Raw genomic sequence first — 25,323 nt, 5'->3', positions numbered from 1 at the left:
TATGATATCGCTTATATGTGGAACCTTAAAAAAAATAAAGATACAGATGAACTTATATACAAAACCGAAACAGATCTACAGACATAGAAAACAAACTTATAGTTACCTAAGGAGAAAGTTGGGGGGAGGGATAAATTAGGAGTTTGGGATTAACTACTATATATAAAATAGATAACCATCAAGGACCTACTGTATAGCACAGGGACCTAGAGTCAGCATTTTGCAATAATCTATAAGGGAAAAGAAGCTGGGGAAAAAAAGATATATATGTTGTATAACTGAATCACTTTGCTAAACACCTGAAACTAACCCAACATTGTATATCAAGTATATTTCAATAAAATAAGCAAGTTTAAAAAAATCTCTGTATAAAGAGTCACAGGCTCTTGTGTGTTTATATGAAAAAATGGTTTCAAAATTAGTTCTATAACTTTGAAGAGCTGTACACTGAATCAGAAGTAGACCAACAATAATAATACAGTAGCAGCAGCTAACATTTATTGAGAGTTTTTGTATGTATCAGGCTCTGTACTGAGTACTTACGTGTAATACTCATTTAATTCTTACCACAACTCTGTGACATGGGCACTCCTATTATTACTTTTTTTCAGAAGAGAAAACTGAAACTCAGAGAGGGGAATTAACCTGCCCAGTTCACACTGCTCCAAAGTGGTATGGCCAGCATCCCAGCCCAGGCAGTCTGGTAGCAGTGCCACTACACTATTTAGCTTGCTTCCATGGGAAGGACAAACTTAGCTAGCTGAGCCTCAATTTAGCCAGACAGCCATGGTCTTTTACACTTTCATTCCAGACCTATCTTTCCAGCCCAGTTTCCAGCTCTTCCTCTCTCTATATACAAATACTCAGCCCCAGATGTCCAGAATCCTAGCTTTTGCTTAACCCACCATACTCTCTCAGACTGATGGGCTTTGTATTGGGCAGGAATCCTTTCCCTACTTTTCTGACTTGACATAATCCTCAAGGCCATCCTCCATGGAACTTTTCTCCGATGCCCTTCCCTACCCTGGAGGGAAGGAACCTCTTCATCTGCAATGCTCCAGATCACCTTTGCCAGACGTCTAGCTTTCAGCTCCTCTCAGAACTCCATCGCCAGAGTCCCCTTTCTCCCAGAATGTTACCACTGTACCCACTCCTCCCAATGCCTATCACCAGGCCTGGCATAGAGGAGGTGCCCATGGAACATTTGGTGAAGAAAGAAATGAGCAGTGTAGTCATGTGAATCAGTCTGTCTACCTGAGTTTATAGAGTTGCCTCCACACAGCCTGCACATCTGTTCTCATGGGCTTTTCACCACAGAAACAAGGTATTAAGCAGCAGAGTGATTATCTCCACTTTGTAGGTGAATAAACTTAAGACGAGAAAGTATTCTTGCTCCCCACCACCAGCCCCTGTAGTGACCAAACAAGTTGATCACGTATCACTCAGCATGTGTAATGGGGGCCTGGAGGGTACCCTCTTCAAGAAGGCAGTTTGAGGTACAAGTTTATGCCCATACTTGGTCTTGCCATACATTGTCCCTGGGGAGGAGTGGGCTATACAAACAAGGAGCTGTGCCACCCCCCCCCCAATATCCCTCCTACCTTAATGTGTACATACACAATCTCTACCTGAGACTTAGAAATATCAGGACCAAGAAGAAGGGCACCCAGCTGAGACCTCTTTAGCATGTCAAAGACTACTTTCATTTTCATCAATCCCTATTTATTTTGGGCCCAGCCCAACATCAAATATCTATCAGTCCCAAATCTGACTGGTGTGGCAGAATGTTTGGTAGCTGGACAGAGGATATGGAGGACTAGCTCCTGTGACAGGAGCCGTGCAACAGTGCCCCCTCACCTCAGGGTTATTTCAAGCCCACCACTTGACTACTTTGTACGTCTCTTCTCCCTGTTACCACAGCTGAGACTGTCCTGGCCCTGTGTTTACCTGGGCTCCAGATTTGGAAACTGTCTTCTCCAAATTGTAATCTTTGGTCTACTCCAGTGAATCAAGGTTCTGGGTGAAAAGGGAACAGATGGCAGGCAACCAGAGGCACGAGGCAGTGAGAAAGCCTATGAAGGAGGTGCTGGGAAAAAAAAAAAGACACCTCCAAATCAGGTCCAATAAATGAGAATCAGGACTTTGCAAAGCAGGAAAGCACAGCACCAGGGAAACATTATAGTCCAGCCATTCTGATGGGGAAACTGAGGCTAGGGAGAAGAAGGCACTTGCCCAACAAAGTTGCACAATGAGTTAGCCACAGCCCCCTCCTCCCTGACATTTATTTGGACCTAGGACTAGGAGAGGAGGTCTGATGTTCAAATACTGATTTTTGTTGGCCATGTATAGAATGTCATGGAAAGTCACATAATATTATAAAAAGAATTGAGTTGAACTGTCCGAGTTGGAAGACATCAATGAGCTTGAACAGTCTTACTCCCTCCTTGTGGAGATGGGGTAATGGACTGGCCCAGAGAAGAAAACGGACTGGCCAAGGTCATACAGCAACTCTGAGGCAGAGTAGGAGCCAGATCCCAGCTCTAGCAGCCATGTCACTTCCTGTGCCCCACACATGCAGGGGCAGCAGTCCTCCTCTTACTAGTTTAGCAGCTGGATCTTTTCAAGGCAGACAGGACCCAATAGAGCAGCAGAGAACACTCCTCCTGCAATGCAAAAATGGCAAGCATTGTTCTCTAACCCCTCCCCTCTCCTCAACTTTACCACCTCCACCCCCAACCCCCTGCTTTTTAGACTTTCACAGCGTTTTAGGGCTGGGCCTTCTGGATATTCTTGAGCTAGTGGTAGAACTGGATTCTTTGTTTCCTCTGCTCACCTGACCCTGGCAGCCACCAATGCCACTTAATGCCCTCAGGCTAGTTAGAGACCACCGAAGTTCAAGGCTGGCCCCCTGCCACATCTGACACATCAGCGGCAAAGCTAGTACAGGCCTCCTCACTCCACCTTCAACTTTGACCTCCAGTCTGGGCCCAGACAAGATTTTTCTCTAAATATCCATATTTTTCAGGGACAGGAAACTGCACAAAGCCTAGCTCACCATTAAAAGGTTGAGGAGGCCACTAGAGACTTTGGGGATCCCCTCAAGTTCCGTAAAAGTTGGGAAATTTGGGTGAGGGTCAATCACGAAAACAGGTCTTTACAGAGAAAAGTGAAAGCAGCCCTGGACTGGGAGCCTGGGTTCTGAACTCCAAATCTGCCCCAGTCGCTGGCAGGGTAGGTGACCTTGGGGAAGCACTTTCTCTTCTCTGGGCAGCAGCAGGCCCTTCAGTAACTGGTGGAAGCTGGACTCTATGGTCTCTTAAGGCTCCAGCGTGCCAAAGAGGCGGAGGAAGCTGGGACGCGGGCGCTGCAATTCGCTTTCCTGGCAGGTGAGTCCCTCGGCGCGGCCCAGGGGCGCGTGCCCCGGGGCCCTGTTTCTATGCCTAAGGATGGGCCCGGCAAGGTGCCAAGGGGCTTTGTAGTCCCCAACCTCTCCGCCCCCGCCTCCCCCCGCCGGCCTCTTGCTCTGGAATAAACTGCCGGGTGGCGGCCAGGGCGCCGCAGCGCGATTGCACCGCGGCCACGGAAATGGGAACGCATGCAAAATCGAAACCGAGCTCCAAGGCTCCAGCGAGCCCCATCCGGGCGGGACCGGCCCCTAGAGCTTGCGGTGTCGCCAAGCAGCGACCAGCCCGGCGTGGAGGGGGGAGTGGGGAGTCCCAGCGAGGGGCTCTGCAGCCTCTACGTCCCCTGCCAACACCACGCCCGCGCTTATTTGCATTTAAAGAGAAACGCACCAAGGAAAACAGTGGGCGAGTCGGGAAACGCCTTCTCACCGTGGCGATTGGGCCATACGCCTGCCAATCAGGGCGCCGATGCCCCACCCTGTGGCTGTGGAGTCCGGGGGGAAGGGTATGGGGGAGCTGCCCAGAGCTTGGGGTAGGGGAGCCGGTGCAGGAGGTGACTGGAGCCGCGGCGGCGGCAGGGGTGGCTGTGGCGACACTCTCAGCCGTGGCAGCCAAGGTTCCAGCCCCGGCCAGGGAGGCGCAAAAGACAATAAGCGGGCTGGAAACCGGACCGGGCCGGGTAAGCATTGCGCGCGGCCAGGAGCCTCCGCCTGCCCGCCGTCCAATGCAGTCTCGCGTGCTCCGCTCTGGCCGCCTGGAGAGGAGCTCTAAGGGCTGGGCTGGTCGGCATCCGGACCGCTCTGCGCTCCCCTTTGAAACCCGCTTTGAGGACTGTCCGGTGAGGGCCAGAGCAGTGTCCCCTGGGCGCAAGCGACCGCGGCTAGAGGCGGAGAAGAGGTGGGCAGGCCGGCGGGCTATCCTGGGCCATGCCTTGGGGCTCTCGGGGGAGGCGGGGATGGGGCCCGCACGTGCTGCCCTGCGGTCTCGGGAGGGGAGCAGCCAACCAGCACTCCCAGCGGTGCATTTGTAGGCCAGGAGCTTTACAGCTTTGTTGTAGCACATTAGCTGGAACAGCTGTGTTACGCGGGTATTGCTCACCCCAGCGGCTCGTCTGCCGCCCCGCCCCTCCCCTCCCCTCCCCTCCCCTCCCCTCCCCTGCGCATCTCCTGCCTCTCCCTGTCCTCTAGGGACGAAGCCAGCGCGCTAGGCTGGGCCCGACGGGTACTTACTTTGGCGTGGATTGGGGTATCTACATTGTCTGCCTCCTCCCTGGGGGAACTCAGTTGGGCCTGTGGTCTGCTCACTTCCCTTTGGAACGTCGGCCTTGAGGCCCCAACAGCCGCGCCCCCTGCTCCTGGGCCTCCAGGCGCATCTGGCGCCCCCCCCCCCCCCCCCCCCCGCCTCCGCGGGCAGGCGGGCTGGCAACCCGGCTCTCGCTGTACCTTGCGTTAGTGCAGCAGCTCAAGCTAGTCCTTGGGTTAGAGTTGCAAGGCCGCTTTGTGTCCCCCACCTACCCCGCCCCCCGCCCCTCGCCTCCTCTCCCCTTGGAGGGCACTGGCCGCGTTTTTCTCTCCAGTCAACGGTTTAAAAATAGCGATAAGCATGGTGGGGTGTGTGTGTGTATGTGGGGGGGAGGGTGTTCTGTGCCAGAGGCCGAGGGAGCAATTATTGTAGTAGGGAACGAACCGTTTGGGTGTGTGTGAGAGAGCTAGAGAGGCAGCCAAACCCTCCAACTTCGCAGTTACTTAAAATACCCAGGCTGCCAGGCTGCTGTCATTGTCTGCTGCAGACACCTTTGACACTGGTGACCGCTGGACTTTGCCTAGGCTTTCCGGTGGTGAGGGTTTGTGCCCTCCAGGCGCGCCACAGCCCAGGCGGCAGCTGGACTGGCTCCGCAGAGCCGGCCTCGGTTTGGCCAGACTTGTCTTGGCACGGGCCGCGGGGTCAAGGTGAGCCTTTGCCCCTCACACACTAACATCTCCCTCTGCAGCTTTGCCTGCCTGCTGCATTCATCTGGGCTGGGTGGAGGGTGCTGCGCTGTTGGACTCTGCACCCCACCCCTTGGGGATTCCAGCAGAGCCCCCTCCCCGAGTGCAGCTCCGCTCATTCGGCCCCATCCACTGCTGTGTGCCTCTGGCAATAGACTCTAGGCCTTTCTGAGGAACAAGAGGGAGGGAGCTACCTAGGGGCTTGAAAGGCTCTTCTTGGACATTTGACCCACCTCTGAGGGTGGAGAACTCTGTGGGCTGCAGGGCCCAGGCAAAGCCTAGGCACCTTTGAGAGGAGACAGTGAGATCCAATAAATCACTCACTTAAGGGAAGGCTAGCTGGGGACCTTTGTGACACTAGCCAGGACTGCAGATACTACACTACAGTCACCTCCTCTCACTTTGACCAAGCACCAGTACAGTCCCCCTACTTGCAGCTGCGCATCCCCGGCCCAGAGCTGGACATGTCCTCTGCACTGCCTCAAACCAACAGCCATCTAACATACCTGCCCTATATAACTCCCTCCCCACACCCAAACCCACTCACCCTGCACTGTCCAAATTCTCTTCCCTCTCAGCTCTGGGCCTATCTCCTTAGTGCCTTTCCTGCCTGTCTCTTGCAGTCCATGATGACCTCTTCTTTCTCAGAACTCAGAACTCCTCCAGGCTGCCTGCATCCCTTGGGCATTTTGGGGCTTAAATTATAATAGGAGACAAATAATAATTGAGTTTCCCTGCCTCTACTTTGTCTCCCTGATATCATGGATGTTTGGGTTCTTTTGGAACCTCTCAGGGGGGTAAAGGAAACCTGGATCTCAGCCACAATCCCCTCAAAGCCTAGCAATGCATAGCAGTTAATGAATGCTCCGGAAGGACTTGCCGTCTGTAAAGCTTTGGAGACCTTTACCTCTCCACTGGCACTTGTCCTGGTTCATATGAAAATGATTAGAAAAATGATACTGAAGGCTCAGATATTTATTGAGTATACTTAATGAAGATTGAGAAGGGGGTGGGTTACATCTAAAATTAAAAGTAAATAAATCATGATGTCTCCCTTCAATAAGCTCAGGACCTGGACTGCCCAGTCCCCAGACTACACTACCTTTGGTTGCTGATTCATGAGTCTAGAGGCAAACTACTATGGAGAGAGATGAGAGATCTGTATATACAGGGGAATTGTCCTGGGAAGCCTCCAGAAATTAGAGGGGTTTGGTTAGGCAAAGGATAGTGGTATAAGCAAAATTACGAGTAGGAGCGGGTGGCTTGCAAGCAGGCTGAGTGCAGTGACAGTCTTTTCTGGTTGATACTGTAAGGTAGAGAGGAGGTTGGGGCCCAGTGGTGGTGGTGTTCCCAAATGCCAGGTTGTGGAATGAGGATCTGATCTTGGGGGAATGGAGGAAGGGGCCATCAAAGAATGGGGAATTGGGAGGTTTTGATATTTTTGGTGTGCAGACATGCCACAATAAAATGGGATTTTAGAAAGGGTTTTAGAATGGGGTCTTAGAAAGGGATAGGAAGAGCACCATAAATTGGGCAGGTAAGAGGCCACCTTTGGATCTGAAAGAACTGGGGGGCAGGCTATCTCTAGAGGGAAACTGTATCTTGTCAGCCTCTCTTTGGCCTTGCAGGGGGTTGGGGGAAAGGAGGGAGCCTGGAGCCTACATACCAACATGGTGGAGGCTAAGTGTCCCTCAGGCCTCTGCTGATCCTTTTTCTCCCAGCTGGACAGGCCTTCACGGAGCACCAGTTTGGACACCTATGTTTACAGATGGGAATCCTGAGGCATTGGAAAGCAGCAGGGACTTGCTTAACGTCACACAGCATTTAGGGAGAGGCTGCTGCCTCCTGTGCAGTGACTCCACTGTATCCCACTGTCTCCAGCAGCCTCCATTCAACACAAATCAGCACAAATTGCATTAACTAACCCCTCATCTTACCTCACCCATTCATCAAGAGTGAAGGGATGCTAAGTTAGCTTGCTAGGAACTCCTCCCCTGGCATGTCTCTTGCGTTTTAGTCTTGGTCTACAGCCTGTCAGTGGCTGAAAGTTTCAGGAAGGGAGGTAATTGAAAGAAGTTGGCAGTCCAGTGATTCTCTCCTAGTATAGTGGAGGTTTTAAAAATTCCTCAAGAACTGTTACATTTACAATCTCTGAACCAGGGGATGAAGGGAATGAGAGAAATAGCAACAAGTCTGGCTTGCTTGTAGAATCAAAGAGGGAGAAGGGCTTCCAGCCCCCTCATTTACAGATGGGCTATAAGAGGGCATGCCCAGTGTTATTTCATCAGTGCCCCTGCCTCAAATCCTGACCTGGCAGATAGACTAGGTGATAAAAGTAAAGTCCTCGGAGGAGGCGTTTCATAGCCTTCCTGTGTCATTCATTCCTGAGTTACCCATCTCATTGCCAGGAAGTTCTTTCTCAGATCTAACCTGAGCCTCTCATGCTATGCTTAAACCAACTGTGTGTGTGTGTGTGTGTGTTGGGGGGTGGGGTTGAGAGCAGCTGGCCACCATTGCTCTTCTGCTTAACAATTCATTGGAGATTTCATGGGCATTAAACCATCTCTTCCACCTCCAACTTCTGTTCTCTGAATTAAATAATCACAGTCTTTTCACCTCTCCTTGGTCTATTTTTCAAACCTGTGCGTGTGTAAGTATATCGCGAGCAAGGCAGGCAGGGAAACCAGAACCACTGCAGAGGTGCAGGTGCCAGCCGAGTGAGGGTGCATTGCTCCCCTGCACCTCCCCTTTTGGGATTAGGAGATAATATGAACAATGGAGGAAATGGCCCAAGGGAGCTTGGTGGAGTCAGAGGCAGCCATGGTGGTGCTGCAGGGGGTGGGGGTGGGGGAACTTTGCAACCTTTTGATCTACATTTCTTGCTGCAGAGCGTTCATTGCTCTCATCTCCTACAGGGTTTTTTTTCCCCTTGCTGGGTTTCGAAGCAGATACTAACCCCTCTTCTCTAGCCAGTACTCCTCAGCCCTCCCTTTCGGGGGGCTGCAGCTCCTTCCGGAGAGAGAGGGCTAGGCCCAGACAGTTGTGGTCCCCCTCCTCTCTGTATATGTATGAAATATTCATAGGCTAGGCCTCCTGCATTCAGAAAGAGTAAAATGCTGGGTGGGCTTGTAGGGGGTAGAAGTGAGAGGCTTGAGGAGTGAGGCTGGGCCACAGTACACCTCTGTTCTGCAGTGGACCCAACCAGCTAGGCGTCCAGGCCTCCCAGTGAAGCCTAAGATACCCAACATCCCATTCCCTCAACATGCCTCCTGACTCAGCAGCCACTAGAAAACTGGACACAGGACCGCCCTTTTCCCCAGCTTCTCATGCATCCTGGGGGAAGCAGATCCCCGGTCCAATCTCCCATTTCTACATGGGAAAACAGAGGCCCAGAACAGGGAAGGGATTTATTTGCCCAAGGTTACATGAGAGCACAAAGCTCCTGCCCCCCAATTCTAGGCTTCTTTCTCTAAGCACACTGATCCTGATTCCCTGCCCCCTCCGCCAAACCTCAGTTTCCTTACCTGGTCTCTCACATAGGGTATGGTGCATACAGAGGGGTGGATACATAGGAAAGTCAGGAGTCTCTATTGTTCACTCCACCCAGCTGCTCCTCTGCAGGCTTTCCTCGGCTTCCTTGTCACATCTGTTTCCCTGGGGTTAACTCCTCTCTTGTTCTTCATCTGAACAGGGATGGAAGGAGGTAGTGCCTGTCTTTGATCTCACCCTTGCTGGGTTAGTACTGACATAGTGGAAGCCTTATGATGCAGGCATGACACCTTCCTTGGATACATTCCTCTCTAAGGGGGTTGGGAGCCTGAGAGGGTAGTGGCAAGTAGGTGGCTCCCAGAGCCCCCACCGTTCCAGGCAAGTTGGGTAGGCAGCCTCAGCAGCCTGAGGAGAAAGACAGAGCATCAAGAACATTCACCAGGAAGGCCTGTTTCTAGGGAGAGGCAGTGTCTGGGTGACCACACCTCCCAGACTGGAGAAGCCCCTGTATATTTGAGGCTGAAGCTAAGGGGCAGAGAAATGAGCCTAGGAAACCTGCAAAGGGCATGCAGAGAGCAAGTCTTGAAAGTCAGGCAAAGGGGTTTGGCCTTGATCCTGTAGGCAATGCGGAATATTTGGTAAGTAGAGGAGTGATGTGCTGAAATCAGGATTGTAAGAAAATGAATCTGGCAAGGGTGTGCAGGATGGATGAGATGGAAGTGGGGAGACACGGGGTGGGATTTCAGTGTCATGGCAGGGAGGAACCAGAGGAAACTCTGCTAAGACGCTTTTGTCATCCTCATAGGACCGGGAGGAGTGGGGGGGAATCTGACGAGCTGGAGTGGAGAAGGTAGCTGCAAGAGGCCCCATCACAAGGGCACGTTATTGAACATCTGCTTGGTACATGGCAAATAATCTGTCTTTTACATTTATCATCTCTAATCCTTACTGCAATTCTAGATGGTAGGTAGCATTTTCTTCATTTTATAGATAAGGCGTTTGAGTTTCAGAAAGGTTAGGCCACTTTCTCATATCCCACAGCCTGAAAGAGATGAAGCTGGCATTTTAGTTCTGGGCTGACAAACTCCAGCTAAATTAGAATTCAGTTGAACCAACGTTGTTTGAGCTCCTGCTCTGTGCTAGATATGGTGACTACTGTATAAGATGAAGGAGGGTGCATTGAGAGAAATGAAAAGGCAGACTGAGGCCTGCCAGAATGAATTGCCCAAGGCTGAGTATGTTAATTCATTTAACAGACTAGTGGTGGGGGAATAGGAGCAGGGGCTAGAGGGCCCAGTTTGGGGTCTGTGCTGCATCTAGAGTTGGTGGGATGCCCCCTTGAGAAGAGGTGCCCCTCAGGAAGCCTGCACATTAGGAGAGGAGTGGTTTCAGGGATAGCTTGGGTGGGGCTCTGCCAGCAGCTTTTACAGCTCCACCAAAGAATACCAAGCTAGACAGCCCTTCCTTCAGGTCCTGAAAAAAATGGTTTTGAGAGTAGACTTTGGCTGTGGGCTTTAGAAATGGTTGATTCAAATTCCAAATCTCAAAGATCATTTTCCTTAAATAATAGCTCAAATTCTTTGTCCCCGTTTTATCTTTACCTTTATCTTTGTCCCCACTGGCAGGTTTCTGTTTGGACCTTTTTTTTTTGGCCCCTCAAACTTATCTCCCAAGGAAAAGAGGAGTAGAGGAACATATTCCACGGTTTGGGAGTAGTGATGATGGGGTTGCTGATGAGGAGAACAGCCACAGGCTGGGTTAGCAGCTCTTGGATTCTGAAGTCAGCAGGCTTTCTGGAATGTGCTAGGTGGAGCCAAAATAGTGGCAGCCAGTGAGGACTGGAAATGCTTCAGAGAAGGCTCAGCTGGGTTGGGACAGGAGTGTGATGGGAGGGGGAGATGATGGCTCTTGCAGGTGTGAGGGGAACCTGCACAGTCCTTACTCTCAGTCTTCTTCCTTTGATTAGGGGCCAGAATGGTACAGCAGAATGGCATAGAATTGGGACTCAAAGAGGCCTGGAAACTGGTGTGGCTCTGTCATCATCCCACTGTGTGACCTTAGGCAAGTCTTTTCCCAAGCCTAGGCAGTTTCCTTTTCTGTGACAAGGAGTTACCATCCCCTACCAGGCCTGATTAATGGATTTCTGGGAAGGAGAAATGGGGAGTGAGGAAGTAGGGAACACTTTGTAAGCTGGTAAGTACCGTGAGTGGATAAAGGACATCCGTTGATTTGCATTTCCTTTGATGCTGGTACTTTAGCTGAGTTTGAATTGTTGACCTTTCTGGCTTGGGCTAGAGAACCTGGCTACCTGAAATTCCCAGGTAATCCAGAGCTGTTAGCCAGTAGCTGATTTGAGGCAACATTTTGAGTTCCTGAATGTCAAAGGTTGGCTAAAAGAACAAGTAAAGCCTCCTGTGAGATAACTGCACAGTCACTCTCATTTACCATTTGGGTAAACTGATGCCCAAGGAGGTTTGGTGACATACCCTTAGAGCACTGGGGAGCACTTTAGTCAACCCTGACTGAGGTAGTTTTGCTGCTAGAAACTGTCCAACTATAGTTTGAATAAAATACATATAAAACTAGTCGCCATGTTTTTGAGCCTCTGTTATATAATGCATTTTATTTGGTACTTTATATACATCGTTTTTTTTCCTTAAAATAGCTTTAAGAGGTAGGCACTTTCAATAGCATCATTTACCAGTTGGGGAAACTGAAAGAACTTGCTGGATTTCCCCCAGGTAGGCAGAGCTGATTACAGTGCAGAACTGGCTGACTCTCAGGGAGTGGGGGGCTGGGCTTCCTGTCCTTACTACTCCTTCCTTAGACCACCCTCCTCCACATACATGAGGGCAGGATGGGCCCAGAGTGGGCTTGCTCCCAGGAAAACTTCTTGGAGGAGGTCTGGGAAACTATGACTGGTTGAGGCCATGCCTCTGGAGCTACTGCGTAAATCCACACACTTCTTCCCTGAACTCAGCCTTCTCTAAGTTGGCTGAGCTGGCCCCAGGAAATAGGGCTGGGAGCAGAATGTTTAAGACTTGGTGGAGCTGTTACCTCCTTATGGAGAAGGATTCCTGGGGCAGGTTTGTGACTGGTCTCCTGCCTGTATTTTGAGAGGAGGGGAGAAGGAAGAAGCTCTGCCCTAGCTCTGCCCTAGCCTTTCACTGGTCCGAGAATGGCCTGAGGCTGGCCTTGGGAGAAGGGATGCCCACAGCCCAATTCTGGCCATGCTAGCAACAGCTGTAGCAAGTGGCCCCTGCCAGGGACCACAGAGTAGCCTTAGAGGGTTCCCTCACCCACCAGTCCACCTGAAACTTAGACAGCCATACAGGTTGAGGAACCTAAGGGTGGAGGGGCTCTGCATTTAGCAGGACCACTTTCTTGGCAGGAACCATGAAGGGAGCCAGCCTCAGCCTGGGGGAGCTGCAGAATCTGTCCCTTTGCTGTCCCCTTCGCCTTCTGCCCCACCTCACTCTCCTGACCAGTGTACTCTGTGGCCCCGAGTAACGGCAGCATAGCCCACTGGGGAAGGACAGCATTGGGACCTGGTGAGGTAGTAAGGTGTATGGAGAAGGGGCCTGGGCCAGAAGTGGCTAGGTGGGGCTGGGCTAGGGGGCTACTAGCTATGGGTGATTCCTGCCACCTCCTGTCCTACTGTCTTGCAGGGGGATACAGGGAAGAGACACTGTGAGTGGGGTACATGGCTCTGGGAGGGACAAGGCAGGGAGGTAGGAGACAGCATAGTTTCAAGGCTGGTCCTTGCCAGCAAAGATAACCCTGAGCCTAGTTAGGAGGAAAGCCTGAAGCTGGAGGAAGAGAATTTCATTCCCAGGGATACAACCTTGCCTAGTTCACCCACTCCCACCACATACACAGAGGGCTTTTTAAACTGCCCTTAATGGAGGACTTTGTATAAATCCAGGAACATGTCTTTAAAATCCCCTCACACCTGGCTCTTCCTCAGCATGAGCCAAGGCAGCTAGTCCCTTGAACTTCCTGTAGTGAATGGCTTTCTCAAATGAGTGGCCTTTTACACATGGTCTACTACTTTCTAAGAAACTGGGATCTGACCTGAAATAATGGTAATGCCAACCTTTCTCATTTGCTTTGCACTTTACAGTTTACAAAGTGCTTTTGGTGTCTATTATCCCATCTAACCTCACATTACTGCAGTGGACTGGGGAGATAGAGGGGGTAGATAGAGGAGATATTTTGATCTCCATTTCACAAGCACCCAAGGCTCAGAGGAGTGCCTTGGCCTGGTCAGGGTCCCTTGGCATGGTATGCAACACAGCCCTGTGGCCCATGGCTCCTTCCACAACATACTGCAGATCCCTGTGACAGGGAAGGGGATAATGTAGAGAGCAGTGGGCTGGCCTCTACTCCAATGGAGCACAGAAGCAAGGGCAAGAGAAAGCCCAAAGGGACTACCCTCAAGCCAAGGCATCAAGGTTCTGGAAAGCAGCCCTCTTTGAGATTCAGTCTGCCTAATTCTTCTGTTCACAGGAATTCCAGCTCCAAAACCAGTAGGACAATTAAGCCTTTGATTCACAAGGATGGGTAAGCCCATAAGGTTTTTCACTTAGCCCTTGGTCTTCCTTGATGACTAGTCTTGCCCATCCTTTCCCCTAAATAATTGCTGTTTTTACTCACTCCTGTCTAACAAGGCCCAGATTGAATGCCTCCTTATCAAGGCAGCTTTTCTGAGCCCAGGAGCTATCTTTCTGCCTTTCAAGTTTATCCTGGGATATGATCACAAGGTCTGAAGAATGATACTTCAACACTCTGCTTAAGCAATAATGGGGACTCTTCTCTAAGGCCTGCATCATATTGTGCCTTCAGACTATTATATATAGGTTTTTCTACCTGTTAGCCTAGGGGATCCCCAAAAGCAAGGACTGGGGTTTCCCCTTCTGGCAGCACTGAGCTTAATAACTATCATTTAACCAAATGTTCTGGAGAGGTTCATTTCATGAATTCCACAGACGGGAGTATAATTTCACAAATAACTCCATTTATTGCCACCCCATCTCCTCAATGCCCAGCACCATAATGACAACACTGTCAGTAATTTCTGGGCTGAGGTAAAAACATCTGTGCTCTGGAAAATGAGCGATTCAGATAGATGATAGGGCCCTTATTCCCATACGACCCTGGTGCAGAGGACTCTGAGTGTATGTGTGTATGATTGTGTATTTGAGGGGTAGCACTGTCTATTGTGGGCCTATCAGTTACAGGGCTGAGCTGGAACAATGCCATGTTAAAGTATGTCACACAGAATCAAAAAAACAAAAACCTAACTTGAGCAAATGGCAATACAGATCTCTGCAGAGAGGGGATCAGATGAGGTTTTTTTTTTCTCTTATTTTCTGGATAACCAGCCATTATCTTGCTCCTAGTTTAATATTCAGTTCTGCAGAGCCCCTGATGGAAGCCTGGATCACATTGATGATTCAAGTGTCAGGCCAAACAAGGCACAAGGCACAAAGTTAATATTTGCTAGACAAGATCAGGGACTCCAGCAAGGTTCCTCTAATGAGGTCAGAGGTCAGAGGCCAGAGTGTAGCTGCCAGGCTCTCTCCACCTCCAGTGCTGATCCTTAGTTTCACTGCAGGTGAATGTGTGAGTGTTATTACCGTGGCAACCAATCACAGGGCTGATGTGCTGGCTAGCTGCTCTTAGGACAACAGTGTTGCTTGCCTCTCCTTCTCTCTCTCTGGCTCCCAGCAGCTGTTCTGCCTCCCTGCCCTACCCAAGCTCCTTATCTGCTGGCGGCTACCCTACAGAGAGGGGACAGTGGTGAGGGACTTTCCAGGGAAGTGTCATTGGGTTTTAGCAGGCTGGTCACTGATCCAGCTGTCAATCAGTTGTAGTCACTGGAATCAATACATCAGACAATGGGGTTGGGGAGGGGGATATGTTGGGGTAGGTGCTGGCTAGCTCTTCTTTTTATTCCATCTCTGTGACATTTGGATATTTAGAGGATTGGGAGCTTAGACCAGAAGGGTGTGTCTTGCACCAGGTTTGTTTATTTATTTATTTATTAATTAAAAAAAATTATTGGAGTATAGTTACTTTACTATATGTTAGCATATAGAAACTAATGTTTTGTTAGTTTCTGTTGTATAGCAAAGTGAATCAACTATACGTATACATATATCCCCTCTTTTTTGGATTTCCTTCCCATTTAGGTCACCACAGAGCATTGAGTAGAGTGCCCTGTTGCACCAGGTTTATTTATTTAAATAGCTGTTGAGAGCCTAACTCCCAGACCAGGGACATGAATCATGTGGAGTTGTGCCTTCAAGGAGTTCCCTTTCTAGATAGGGAGCTAGATGGGGGCCAAAGTAACGAAAGGAGCAGAGAAGAAACAGTCTGCCTCATGGTTCTAAAGTGGAACTTGGAGGTTTCAGTTGCTGAGGGCCACATTAAAATCTGTTCCGAGCAGGACAATCACTAGAGAGTCTGACCTAGACCTACCCCTCACATAACCACTATGACAGGGAGGTATTTCTAGGTGTCTTGGACAGAGGATACTGAATCCCAGCGAGTACCTTGTCCCAAGGCTACCATGCCATCTTAGCTGATCCTGGATTGCAGCTCTGGAATGTGGGTATGCAAGGCTTCTACTCTGAGCTTTTGCAGGTATGAGCATGGTCCTACAGGCAATTTAGGGAGCCTGGGGAAGAAGGTGAAACTTCAGGTCTACTTTTCTACCCAGCCCAAGGCAAAATGTCATTGAGAGCCCTGGCTTATGTGAAATTGAGGCCTGGATGTTGCAGAACCCAGTGAATACTTAGTAGGCTATTTTGCCAGATGCTTTTCAAAAATTCTGTGTCATAAGAGTTGACTTCCCTTCTGCCTTTCCTGCCTCTCTACTCCACCCCCTTTGATAATCCCTCTCATGACCAGTAGTACCATGGGCCTTTTTCATATCTGCAGTTCCCCCTGCCCAGTGCTCCCCTGAGCTTAAGGTGACCTGAAGTGAGTGGACCCAGCAAGTGGGGTAGGGGTGATGGCTGCCTGTTGCTCAGTGTAGGGTTTTGCTGCCTTGGGGCCCAGAGGAGGCTGGCCCAGCAAGTCAAGCATATGGAGTGCATTAAGGTTTTCCCTACATTTTCTCTTACTTTCTGGTTCCACTCAAGCCTGAAACCACAGACACCTGTGAAAACAAACCCAGCCTGGTTGCTTGCTCACCAGTACTGTCTCTCTGTCTTTGTCTCTCTCATCTTCAGCCCCAACTGTGATGCTTCCTGACTGATGATGTTATAACAGTGCCCAGAAGCCAGAAGGCTGCATTTTTCAGCTGAACATACCTGAGTTGTCCCCACCATCATGGAGACCCAAAAGGATGAAGCTGCTCAGGCCAAGGGAACAGCAGTCTCTGTGGATACCCAGGACCAATGGGCAGAGAAAGGAGCCAAGAGCAAGGCAGCTGAGATGACAGAAGGGCCAGCATCAGAGCAACCCTCATCTGGCCCAGGTAGGCTGAAGAAAACTGCCATGAAACTCTTTGGTGGCAAGAAGAGCATCTGTACCCTGCCTAGTTTCTTTGGAGGGGGACGAAGCAAAGGTTCTGGGAAAGGCAGCTCTAAGAAGGGTCTTAGCAAGAGCAAGACCCACGATGGCCTGAGTGAAGCAGTCCATGGCCCTGAAGACATTGTCAGTGAAGGAGATGGCCTCTCCTTACCTTTGCCTGAGTCATCCTGCCGACTTCCCGGCTCTCAGAGTGCCCATGGATCTTTGGAGGCAGACTCCAGACGCAAGACGTCTGTGGCTGGAGCCACAGAGAAAGCTAGGGCTGAGAAGGCTCCCTTTGTGCCCAAGCCAAAAAAAGGCCTGAAAGGTTTTTTCAGCAGTATCCGCCGTCACCGGAAGAGCAAGGTCTCTGGGGCTGAGCAAAGTGATCCAAGAGCCAAGGAGCCTGAGGGGGCCAGAGACAGGCCTCATGAGCATGTGAGCTCAGCCCTTCTGTCCCACACTGAGAACCTCCAAGCCCCAAGAAAGGAAAATGCCAAATCCCAAGATGTCCCTGGGCCAAAAGTTTCTTCAGTACCAGAGACTTCTCCAGCAGCCACTGAGCAGACAGCCTGCAAAGATCCAGAAAAAACCATGGAGGCCTGTGCCTCAGCACTCCTGCAGCCCAAACCTGCCCCTGAAGCCAGTGGCCCAGAGGAGCCCCATAGCCCAGAAACAGGGGAGAAGGTTGTGTCAGGAGAGGTAAATCCACCCAATGGCCCTGTGGGGGACCAGCTGAGCCTCCTCTTTGGGGATGTCACATCCCTGAAAAGTTTTGACTCACTGACAGGTTGTGGTGACATAATAGCAGAACAGGACATGGACAGTATGACAGACAGCATGGCCTCTGGAGGCCAGAGGGCCAACCGAGATGGGACCAAACGAAGTTCCTGCCTGGTGACCTACCAAGGAGGGGGCGAGGAGATGGCCTTGGCTGATGATGATGACGAGGAAGAAGAGGAAGAGGAGGTGGAATTAGAGGAGGAAGAAGAGGAAGTCAAGGAGGAAGAAGACGATGACTTAGAATATCTGTGGACAAGTTCCCAGGTGTACCCAAGGCCCATTCTAAATCCAGGCTACCATCCCACCACATCCTCAGGCCACCTTGGTTACATGCTCCTTGACCCAGTTAGGTCTTATCCTGGCCTAGCCCCTGGGGACCTTTTGACTCCTCAGAGCGATCAGCAAGAGTCTGCCCCCAATAGTGATGAGGGTTATTATGACTCCACCACACCTGGACTTGAGGATGATTCAGGTGAGGCCCTGGGGATTGTCCACAGGGATTGCTTGCCCCGAGACAGCTATAGTGGCGATGCCCTCTATGAGTTCTATGAGCCAGATGATAGTCTTGAGAACTCCCCACCTGGGGATGACTGCCTTTATGACCTCCATGGTCACAGCTCTGAGATGTTTGACCCCTTCTTGAACTTTGAGCCCTTTTCTTCCTCTCGGCCACCTGGGGCAATGGAGACAGAGGAAGAACGGCTAGTGACCATCCAGAAACAGTTGCTGTATTGGGAGCTTCGGCGGGAGCAGCGAGAGGCCCGCGAGGCATGTGCCCGAGAGGCTCACACCAGGGAGGCCTACACCCAAGAAACTCACACCAGGGAGGCCCATGCTCGAGAGGCCCACACCCGGGAAGCTTATGTCAGAGAGGCCCGAGCTCGAGAGGCCTATGCCAGGGAGGCCTGTGGCCGAGAGGTCCGTGCTCGAGAGGCTCAAGTCCGAGAGGTCCAAGTCCGGCAGGAGAAGCCCATCATGGAGTATCAGATGAGGCCTTTAGGGCCATCAGTGATGGGCCTGGTGGAAGGGGCATCAGGGGCCTCTCAGACTTCCCACAGAGGAACCACCTCAGCTTTCCCTGCCACTGCAAGCAGTGAGCCAGACTGGAGGGACTTCCGTCCTTTGGAGAAGCGTTTCGAGGGAACCTGCTCCAAGAAAGATCAAAGTACTTGCCTGATGCAGCTCTTCCAGAGTGATGCTATGTTTGAGCCAGACATGCAAGAAGCAAATTTTGGAGGATCTCCCAGGAGGGCTTACCCTACTTATTCACCCCCTGAGGAGCCAGAGGAAGAGGAGGTTGAGAAGGAAGGGAATGTCACTGTGAGTTTCTCTCAGGCCCTTGTGGAGTTCACCAGCAATGGGAACCTCTTCTCCAGCATGTCTTGCAGCTCTGACTCTGACTCATCCTTCACTCAAAACCTCCCTGAGCTGCCCCCCATGGTGACCTTTGACATTGCTGATGTGGAACGGGATGGGGAAGGCAAGTGTGAAGACAATCCTGAGTTCCACAATGATGAAGACCTTGCAGCCTCCTTGGAAGCTTTTGAACTGGGCTACTACCAGAAACGCGCCTTCAACAGCTACCACAGCCGATTCTACCAAGGCCTACCCTGGGGTGTGAGCAGTCTCCCTCGATACTTGGGACTGCCTGGCATGCACCCTCGTCCTCCACCTGCTGCCATGGCCCTCAACAGGAGGAGCCGCTCCCTTGACACTGCTGAGACCCTGGAGCTGGAGCTCTCCAATTCTCACCTGGGCCAGGGCTACATGGAGTCTGATGAGCTTCAGGCTCAGCAAGAAGATTCAGATGAAGAAGAGGAGGAAGAATGGGGCCGAGACAGTCCCCTGTCCCTCTATACTGAACCTCCAGGGACCTACGACTGGCCTGCCTGGGCTCCCTGTCCTCTCGCAGTGGGGTCAGGCCCTGCAGGAATAAGTCCTAGCCAGTTGGGTGGGCCTTCCAGCCAGTCTCTATATGGACAGGCAGTCTGTTGCATATCTCCTGTCGCCATGTCAATGTTGCTGTCAGTATCAGGGCCAGAGCCAAGGGCACCTGGGGAAGCCAAGTCTCAGCTAGCTCGACCTTCGCACCTACCCCTGCCCATGGGCCCTTGTTATAACCTTCAGCGGAAGGCCTCCCAGAGTCCGAGGGCCAGGCCTCGAGATGTGCTGCTGCCTGTTGATGAACCCAGTTGCTCCTCCATTCCTGGAGGCTTCAGCCCCAGCCCTCTGCCCCAGGCCAAGCCTGTAGGCATTACCCATGGCATCCCTCAGCTGCCCAGGGTCCGGCCTGAGCCCCCAGAGCCTCAGCCCATTCACTATGGGGCTTCCAGCCTTGACCTGTCAAAGGAGAGGGCTGAGCAAGGTGCCTCTCTCCCCACCAGCTACTCCTCCACTGCCATGAATGGAAACCTAGCTGAGTAGTCATCATCAGTTCTGGAGTGGGGGGCGTGGGGCCTGAGCATGTGAATGGGGATCAGGGTTGGGCAGAGGGGTGGGGGGTGGGGGTTGCTGTTTAACTTGAAAATCCTTTTGGCCAAGGAAAGCTCCTATGAGTTTTCACCTTTTTTTTTCCCCACTTCCCTTGTCTGCCATCTGTGGCCACATTCAGCTCAAGTACATCTGCCCTGGGAGATTGCTGCTGCTGCTGCTGTGCTTCAATTTTCGCTTTTGGGTTTTTTTCTTGTGACCCGTGCAGGGTTTGGGATGCTGTAATTTTGTGCCTATTCCAGTTGCCAAGGTAGTGATTTTATATATATATATAGCATGCATCCTTGACACAGACTGAACCCTTAGCACCCTCCGCAACTTCTCCACCCAGTGAATGATGAACCACTGATGAGCAGCCGCATCTACACTGCCTCCCACTTGGGGACAGGGAGCTTGTTTGCTGTTAGCAATGTGAAATTACGGTACAGATCCCCCTACCCCTACTTCCTTTGGTCTTGGCATAGCTGCCACCATTACATCAGATGATATAATCTATTAGCCCCAGCTAGCTGTCCTCAGAGAGGATCAAGTAGCATGTGTCTCACTGCCTATTGCTGTGGACTTTGGCATCATAACCAGATGAGGGCCTTTTATCCTGGCCTGCTACAGCTTGGGTTGAAGACAAAAACGTTAATTCCCTTAATGGAGTGATCAAATTAATCTCGTTGCAAACAGAAGACAAAATAGCGTTCTATTGTAGACACTGCCATAAGTCTTGAGCTCTGGAATGATAGGATTTTTTCCTTCTTTGTTTCTTCAAGCTTGTAACTGCCTGAATTGCAGATGCTTTTGAATTTTGGTTCTTTTTTCCTCCAAAGGAAATTTTTATTATCTCATTACAAGGAACACATTCTTTTAATTGATATACAGGAAGAGAAGCGGCCTAAATTAGGTTTGGCTGTAGGGGCTGGGGTTTTTGCAGGTTGCAAGAGGATAGAAAAAGGAGGTTCATTTGTCCAGCCATCAGGAGAGAGGATTTCATACATTGCAGAGCTCATGGCAACTCAGCTTCTTTTGGGAAAATTTCTTCCCCCTTAAAGACAAAAACTTCCTTAAGCCTTGCCTACCCCTTCACTGGATTCAGTAAAGAGGCTCCATGCTAGCATTCCCAAGAGACAGGACACCAAGGGTATTTAGGCTGCTGTTCCAGGCTCTCTAAAGACCTTTCATTTTCCAATTAGCCAAGTTCTTAGCATCATCAAAGGACCGTGCTTCTTGAGAGAAAAGACTGTGACCTGCCCTTACTCTGCCAAGCTGAAGGACTGATTTGTGTGGTAATTGCAGCCCTTTATGGAATGAATGGCACCCTCCCTTCTGCATTCACACAGTTTTCATGTTAAACTAGCTTGGAAATATTTGTGGGGAAGAGTTGCTGTCAGGAAAACATCGCAACAGGCTAATCTTGCTAGGCTCTACCTCATTAATCACCAACATGAGAGGGGTCCTTTTAAATTTCTTTATTGGAAATGGTTATGGAACATTTTTTACCTGGATATGTTGACCCAAATTATGATCCTTGCTCCCCTGACCCTGTCCCTATCCCCCACCCATCTCCATGCCAGTTAAGAGAAGTGGTAAACAGGGCTCTTGCTATTCCCAAGATATGGCAACTTAGCTTAGGAACAGATGCTGTTGGCCCCCCAAGTCAAGATGACTGTGGGCAAACCGCCACCTGGACAAGGGATGTGTCTGTGCTGGTCTTTGTCACCATTTCTCAGATTGGGGTTGGCCCAGTGCCCCTCACCACCAAGAGCAAACCTGGATGGTAGAAGCTGTACCCCTGGAAGCACCACATGAATTTGCATGGCACTGACACCAACACTCAAGGGACCCAGACCATCTCTCCAGGCTGACTTTGTCTGCATTGTGAAGAAATGCATTAGTCATGGAGCTGGAGAATCAAAGAGGGTGAGGAAGGCCCTCCTCACCTCTAGCACAGCATTCCAGGAGAGAAGTGCCCAAATTCTGGCCTCTCACCAAAGCTGACCTATGAGAGTGGGGCTGAAATTGGCCTGGCTGTTTGGCAGGCAGGAAACACTCACCAAATGCCTTTACAACAGGGGAAAACCCACCACTTGCCTCTTCTGCCTCTGCTTGTCCTTCATGGCAGCCTAAGCTGCTGTTTATATGTGGACTGTGCCAGCCACAGCAGGTAGTAGAGCCATCATCAACCTCCAGAGCCTGCTGAGTCTATCTGAGAAGAGAAAAAGTAGGTTGTCAGCCTTTGGCCAAGGGCTGAGAGCTGCCGTCTGTAACAAGAGGGCAGCAAGAGGTGCCACCTCTGCAGGGGGCAGTCATAGCCTTGACATACTTTGCTGGGCTTTGGAAGGTCGCATATCACAGTAAGTTTTAGGACTGAGCATCAGCTCATGGTTTGAACATTGTTGCCTGCAAGTCCTTTCACTGTCCCGGCCAGCCCAGAGACAGGATCCTCACCAGCAAAAGTAAGGCAGTCAGGGTGCATGGCTGCAGAAGCAGGCTCCTCTGAGTCTCACTCTAGATCCAAGCAGTTCATGGCTGAATCCCAGCTGCAGCCTAGAAGAGGAAGGAAGACTGGCTGGGGACTCATGATGACAGAACAGGGTGACACTGGGAGAGCCAGTCAAGCTCCAGGCCTCTCCCCAAGCATATGCCAGTGTTTGCTTAGCTAACACCAAATATGTCCCGGACTACTAAATGTGTAGATGTAAAGTCCACAAATGAACACCATTTCTGCACTGCAAGGTCATGGGATAATGCTTTTGGATATGACTTCAAGGGAAGATATGACTTGAGAGAAGGTGACTGCTCTTATCTTGCTACCCAGCAAGCAGGCTTATGTAGTGTCAGCTCTGATCCTGAGAATTCTCAAATGAGACTGGTCTTCAGGGGACCAGTGACTGGATAGAGAAGGCCACCTAGAAGGTCTCTCCCAGGGCTGTCAGTTTCTTAGTGCTTTAACACCTTCAAGGAAGTCCTGCCTTGGGGCTCAGTTAGGGCCTGCCCCAATCGTCTGGACTCAGCTTGGGCACCAGTCCATGAGCCTCCTGGGCCAAAGGCTTTGGTCAAAACCAGTCTTTCTCCCTCAGTACTGTACCAAGGAGGGAAGTAGCTTCCCACACCCAGGGTGCATTCCCCTCATCCTGCTGCCAGTGACTTTCCCACCCTTGCCAGTGCTACCACCCCACCTACCCTCGGCCCCTGGGCCCAATAGCTAGAGGGAGGCATAGGGGGGTTAGCAGGGAGACTTCAAGTTTACCCATGTGTATGTTGCATCCAAGTTGTTTTTAATATATATATATATATATATATATATCAAAAGTCAATTATCTATTTTTGTATTGTTTGCATTTTATATTCATGGAAAACAATGTTTATCAATTGTTCTTTTCTGATATATTTTATTTTTAAGCGGTGCTGTTTACAGTTTTAGACAAAACGAAGATGACACAAAAATTGCTGCTTGTGCAGAGGGCTGGCATCTCAATTGCCCAGGACTCTCGCTCTTTCCCCTCTCCCCATCCCTGATGTATCGTACTGTCCATACCCTCCCTCCATGATAGGGACAGCAGAAGATGCCCAGGTACTAAGACAAATGCCAGGTGACTCAGGCATGTGGAACCTGGTAGACAGTTTGTTGTTTATGGTTTATTTTTTTCTTTCAGACCTTGCCCTTACCCGTGTATAGACCTTCTGTCTCTCTTTCCTCTTTATGTTTTGTGCTCTAGTTTTGAAACCAGAGTGCCCACGTTTTGCTATTTGTCGTGTTGAGTTTCTCCAAAGGAGCATTTTGGGGACATTCTCCGCCCAGTGAGGAGGGCAGGGGGTTTCAACTATTCCCCCTCTCCCCAAGAAGCTGGGGGAGATGGATGGAAGTGATGCTTGAATCATCAGGAATTGACCATCTCATTGAGGAAACCCTTACATGGGACTTTCCAGGAGCTCAGTTGATTGTGATATTCACCCAGAAGAGACGTTGGGGAATTCCTTGACCCCTCTTGCTGCTTTGGGGGAATCTCTTCCTCTGCCGCCATTCTTACTCCCCTGCCCTGCTCCAGCTCACACATGGATGGGACTTTGGGGAATAGTGACTGTTAGGGTGATGGCTTGCTGGCCTGATCCCTACTTTTCCATCCTATAGTCACTCCAAAGAAGAAAATCCACATGGTGTGTATATGTGTGAGGGTTGGGCCTACTGAGAGGCAGGGCTTTAATTATTATTCTTGTTACTATTGGTGCTTATTTTCCCTGATGTATATGGGGTGGGGTGGGGGGGAAGAAACCAGGAATGTATATTTAGGTCATGTTAAATAAAACGGCTGGGGGACAAAGGGAAGAAATTAGAAACTGCAGTACATCCTCACCCCAGGTGTAAGAGTTCTTTCTCTCCCAGTGCAAAAAGGGGAGCATGGCCCCTGGATGTGCCCTAACTTCCCCTTCCCTATCCCTGAGACATCATGGAATTGCCTGGATTGTGATCTCTCCAATCCTAGTTCTCATTGACATCTGGATATCTTGATGCACTGCCTGTTTGTAACAAATATTTCTTTTGCTGAATGCTAATAAACTGGGTTCAAGAGGGACCCCCAGTCACTAAAGTGCATTCTTGTGGTTTGTTCCACAGCAACATGCCTGTGACCCATGGTTGTTGGGTTTGCCCTTGAAGGGAAATGAAAAAAAGCAAGGGGGTGTGTGGGAGTCAACAAGTAGGGGGAACAGAAGCCAGAGCTGAAACTGAAAGTAGAGGAAACTTCAGTTCATCCAAGCCATTCCCTGCATCTCAGTCTGATGATGTGTTGCTCTCCATCACACCATGCATGCCCTGAGACCTGCCTGGGGGCTGGCTAGCACTTCTGAAATTAGCCTCAGTTCATGTAAGTGTGCTGGCTTCCCCACCAGCCAGGAGGCAGAGGTGTGGACCTCCTACTGATGGCTCCAGCAAAAGGATGCATCTAATGGTGGGACTCTCAGACCAACCTGAAAGGAATAGCATCCTTTACCCAGGCCTGTGGGCAGAGATGCTGGCCAGGCAGCTGACTGCCCCACCTATTCAGCTGTGGGAATGATTGGGGAGCATGTGGCTTCTGCCCCTTATTGCAAGGCAGCTCATCTGTTGGCACCAGCAACAGATGTCACCTGGGTCAACAGATGTCACAGCAACAGCTCAGTCACCTGTGTCATATCGTGATATCCAGGCCTGTCCAAGCCTAGGCAGTAATCACCTTCCCTTTTCTATTACCCACATAAAGGCCTACCTGTGCCATCAAACAGGAGAAGGTGATTGTGCTAATGGCTCAGGTTTCTCTAATCCAAACTCTTACCACTGGCTCCTGGTAAGCAAGGGCATCTGGCACCTGTTGATGGGCTTCCTTGAGTTCTGCCCAATTGCCATGTACAAGCCAGAAGGCCTGAAATAGCAGCTGCTTGAATGTGCAGTGGATAGTGTTGCTAGGCTCCCTGGGGCCCCTTTTCAGACTAGATAATAAGCTTGATGGCCCTCAGGACCTCGTGAATCAAGCAAAGCCAAAATAGAAGCAAATTCCAAGAGAGAAAAGAGAACATCCTGGGAGGGAAGTTGATAATGTATAGAAATGGAATTGTCCACCCTGGGCTGCTCATGAAAGGAAGAAGAGTGTTGTAGCTGCTCAGGGAGCTTTTGGAGCAAGAGT

The 25,323-nt window shown here is 50.5% G+C and overlaps 1 protein-coding gene across 2 annotated transcripts; it reads left to right on the top strand.

The window, feature by feature from the left end:
- The first annotated feature begins 4,013 nt into the window (after positions 1–4,013).
- AMER1 (APC membrane recruitment protein 1) lies at positions 4,014–22,924 on the top strand. 2 transcript variants are annotated; one of them, XM_079910224.1, is made up of 2 exons: positions 4,014–4,083; positions 16,120–22,924. In XM_079910224.1, exon 2 carries the CDS (start codon positions 16,220–16,222, stop codon positions 19,607–19,609), a length of 3,390 nt encoding a protein of 1,129 aa, XP_079766350.1. In that variant the 5' UTR covers positions 4,014–4,083; positions 16,120–16,219; the 3' UTR covers positions 19,610–22,924. The 2 variants fall into 2 exon arrangements, with proteins under 2 accessions (XP_079766350.1, XP_079766351.1); XM_079910225.1 differs by lacking the exon at positions 4,014–4,083 and adding an exon at positions 4,187–4,301.
- Positions 22,925–25,323: the final 2,399 nt, after the last annotated feature.

The sequence above is a fragment of the Stenella coeruleoalba genome, assembly GCF_951394435.1.
Source record: "Stenella coeruleoalba genome assembly, chromosome: X".
In the NCBI taxonomy this organism is placed as follows: Eukaryota; Metazoa; Chordata; class Mammalia; order Artiodactyla; family Delphinidae; genus Stenella; species Stenella coeruleoalba.
Note: the sequence above shows the minus strand (reverse complement) of the source record. Positions and strands in the feature narration are given on the sequence as shown.

What these genes read in the sequence shown, in the direction of transcription:
- AMER1 (XM_079910224.1), top strand. Translation starts at nt 16,220, where the DNA reads ATGGAGACCCAAAAGGATGAAGCTGCTCAGGCCAAGGGAACAGCAGTC.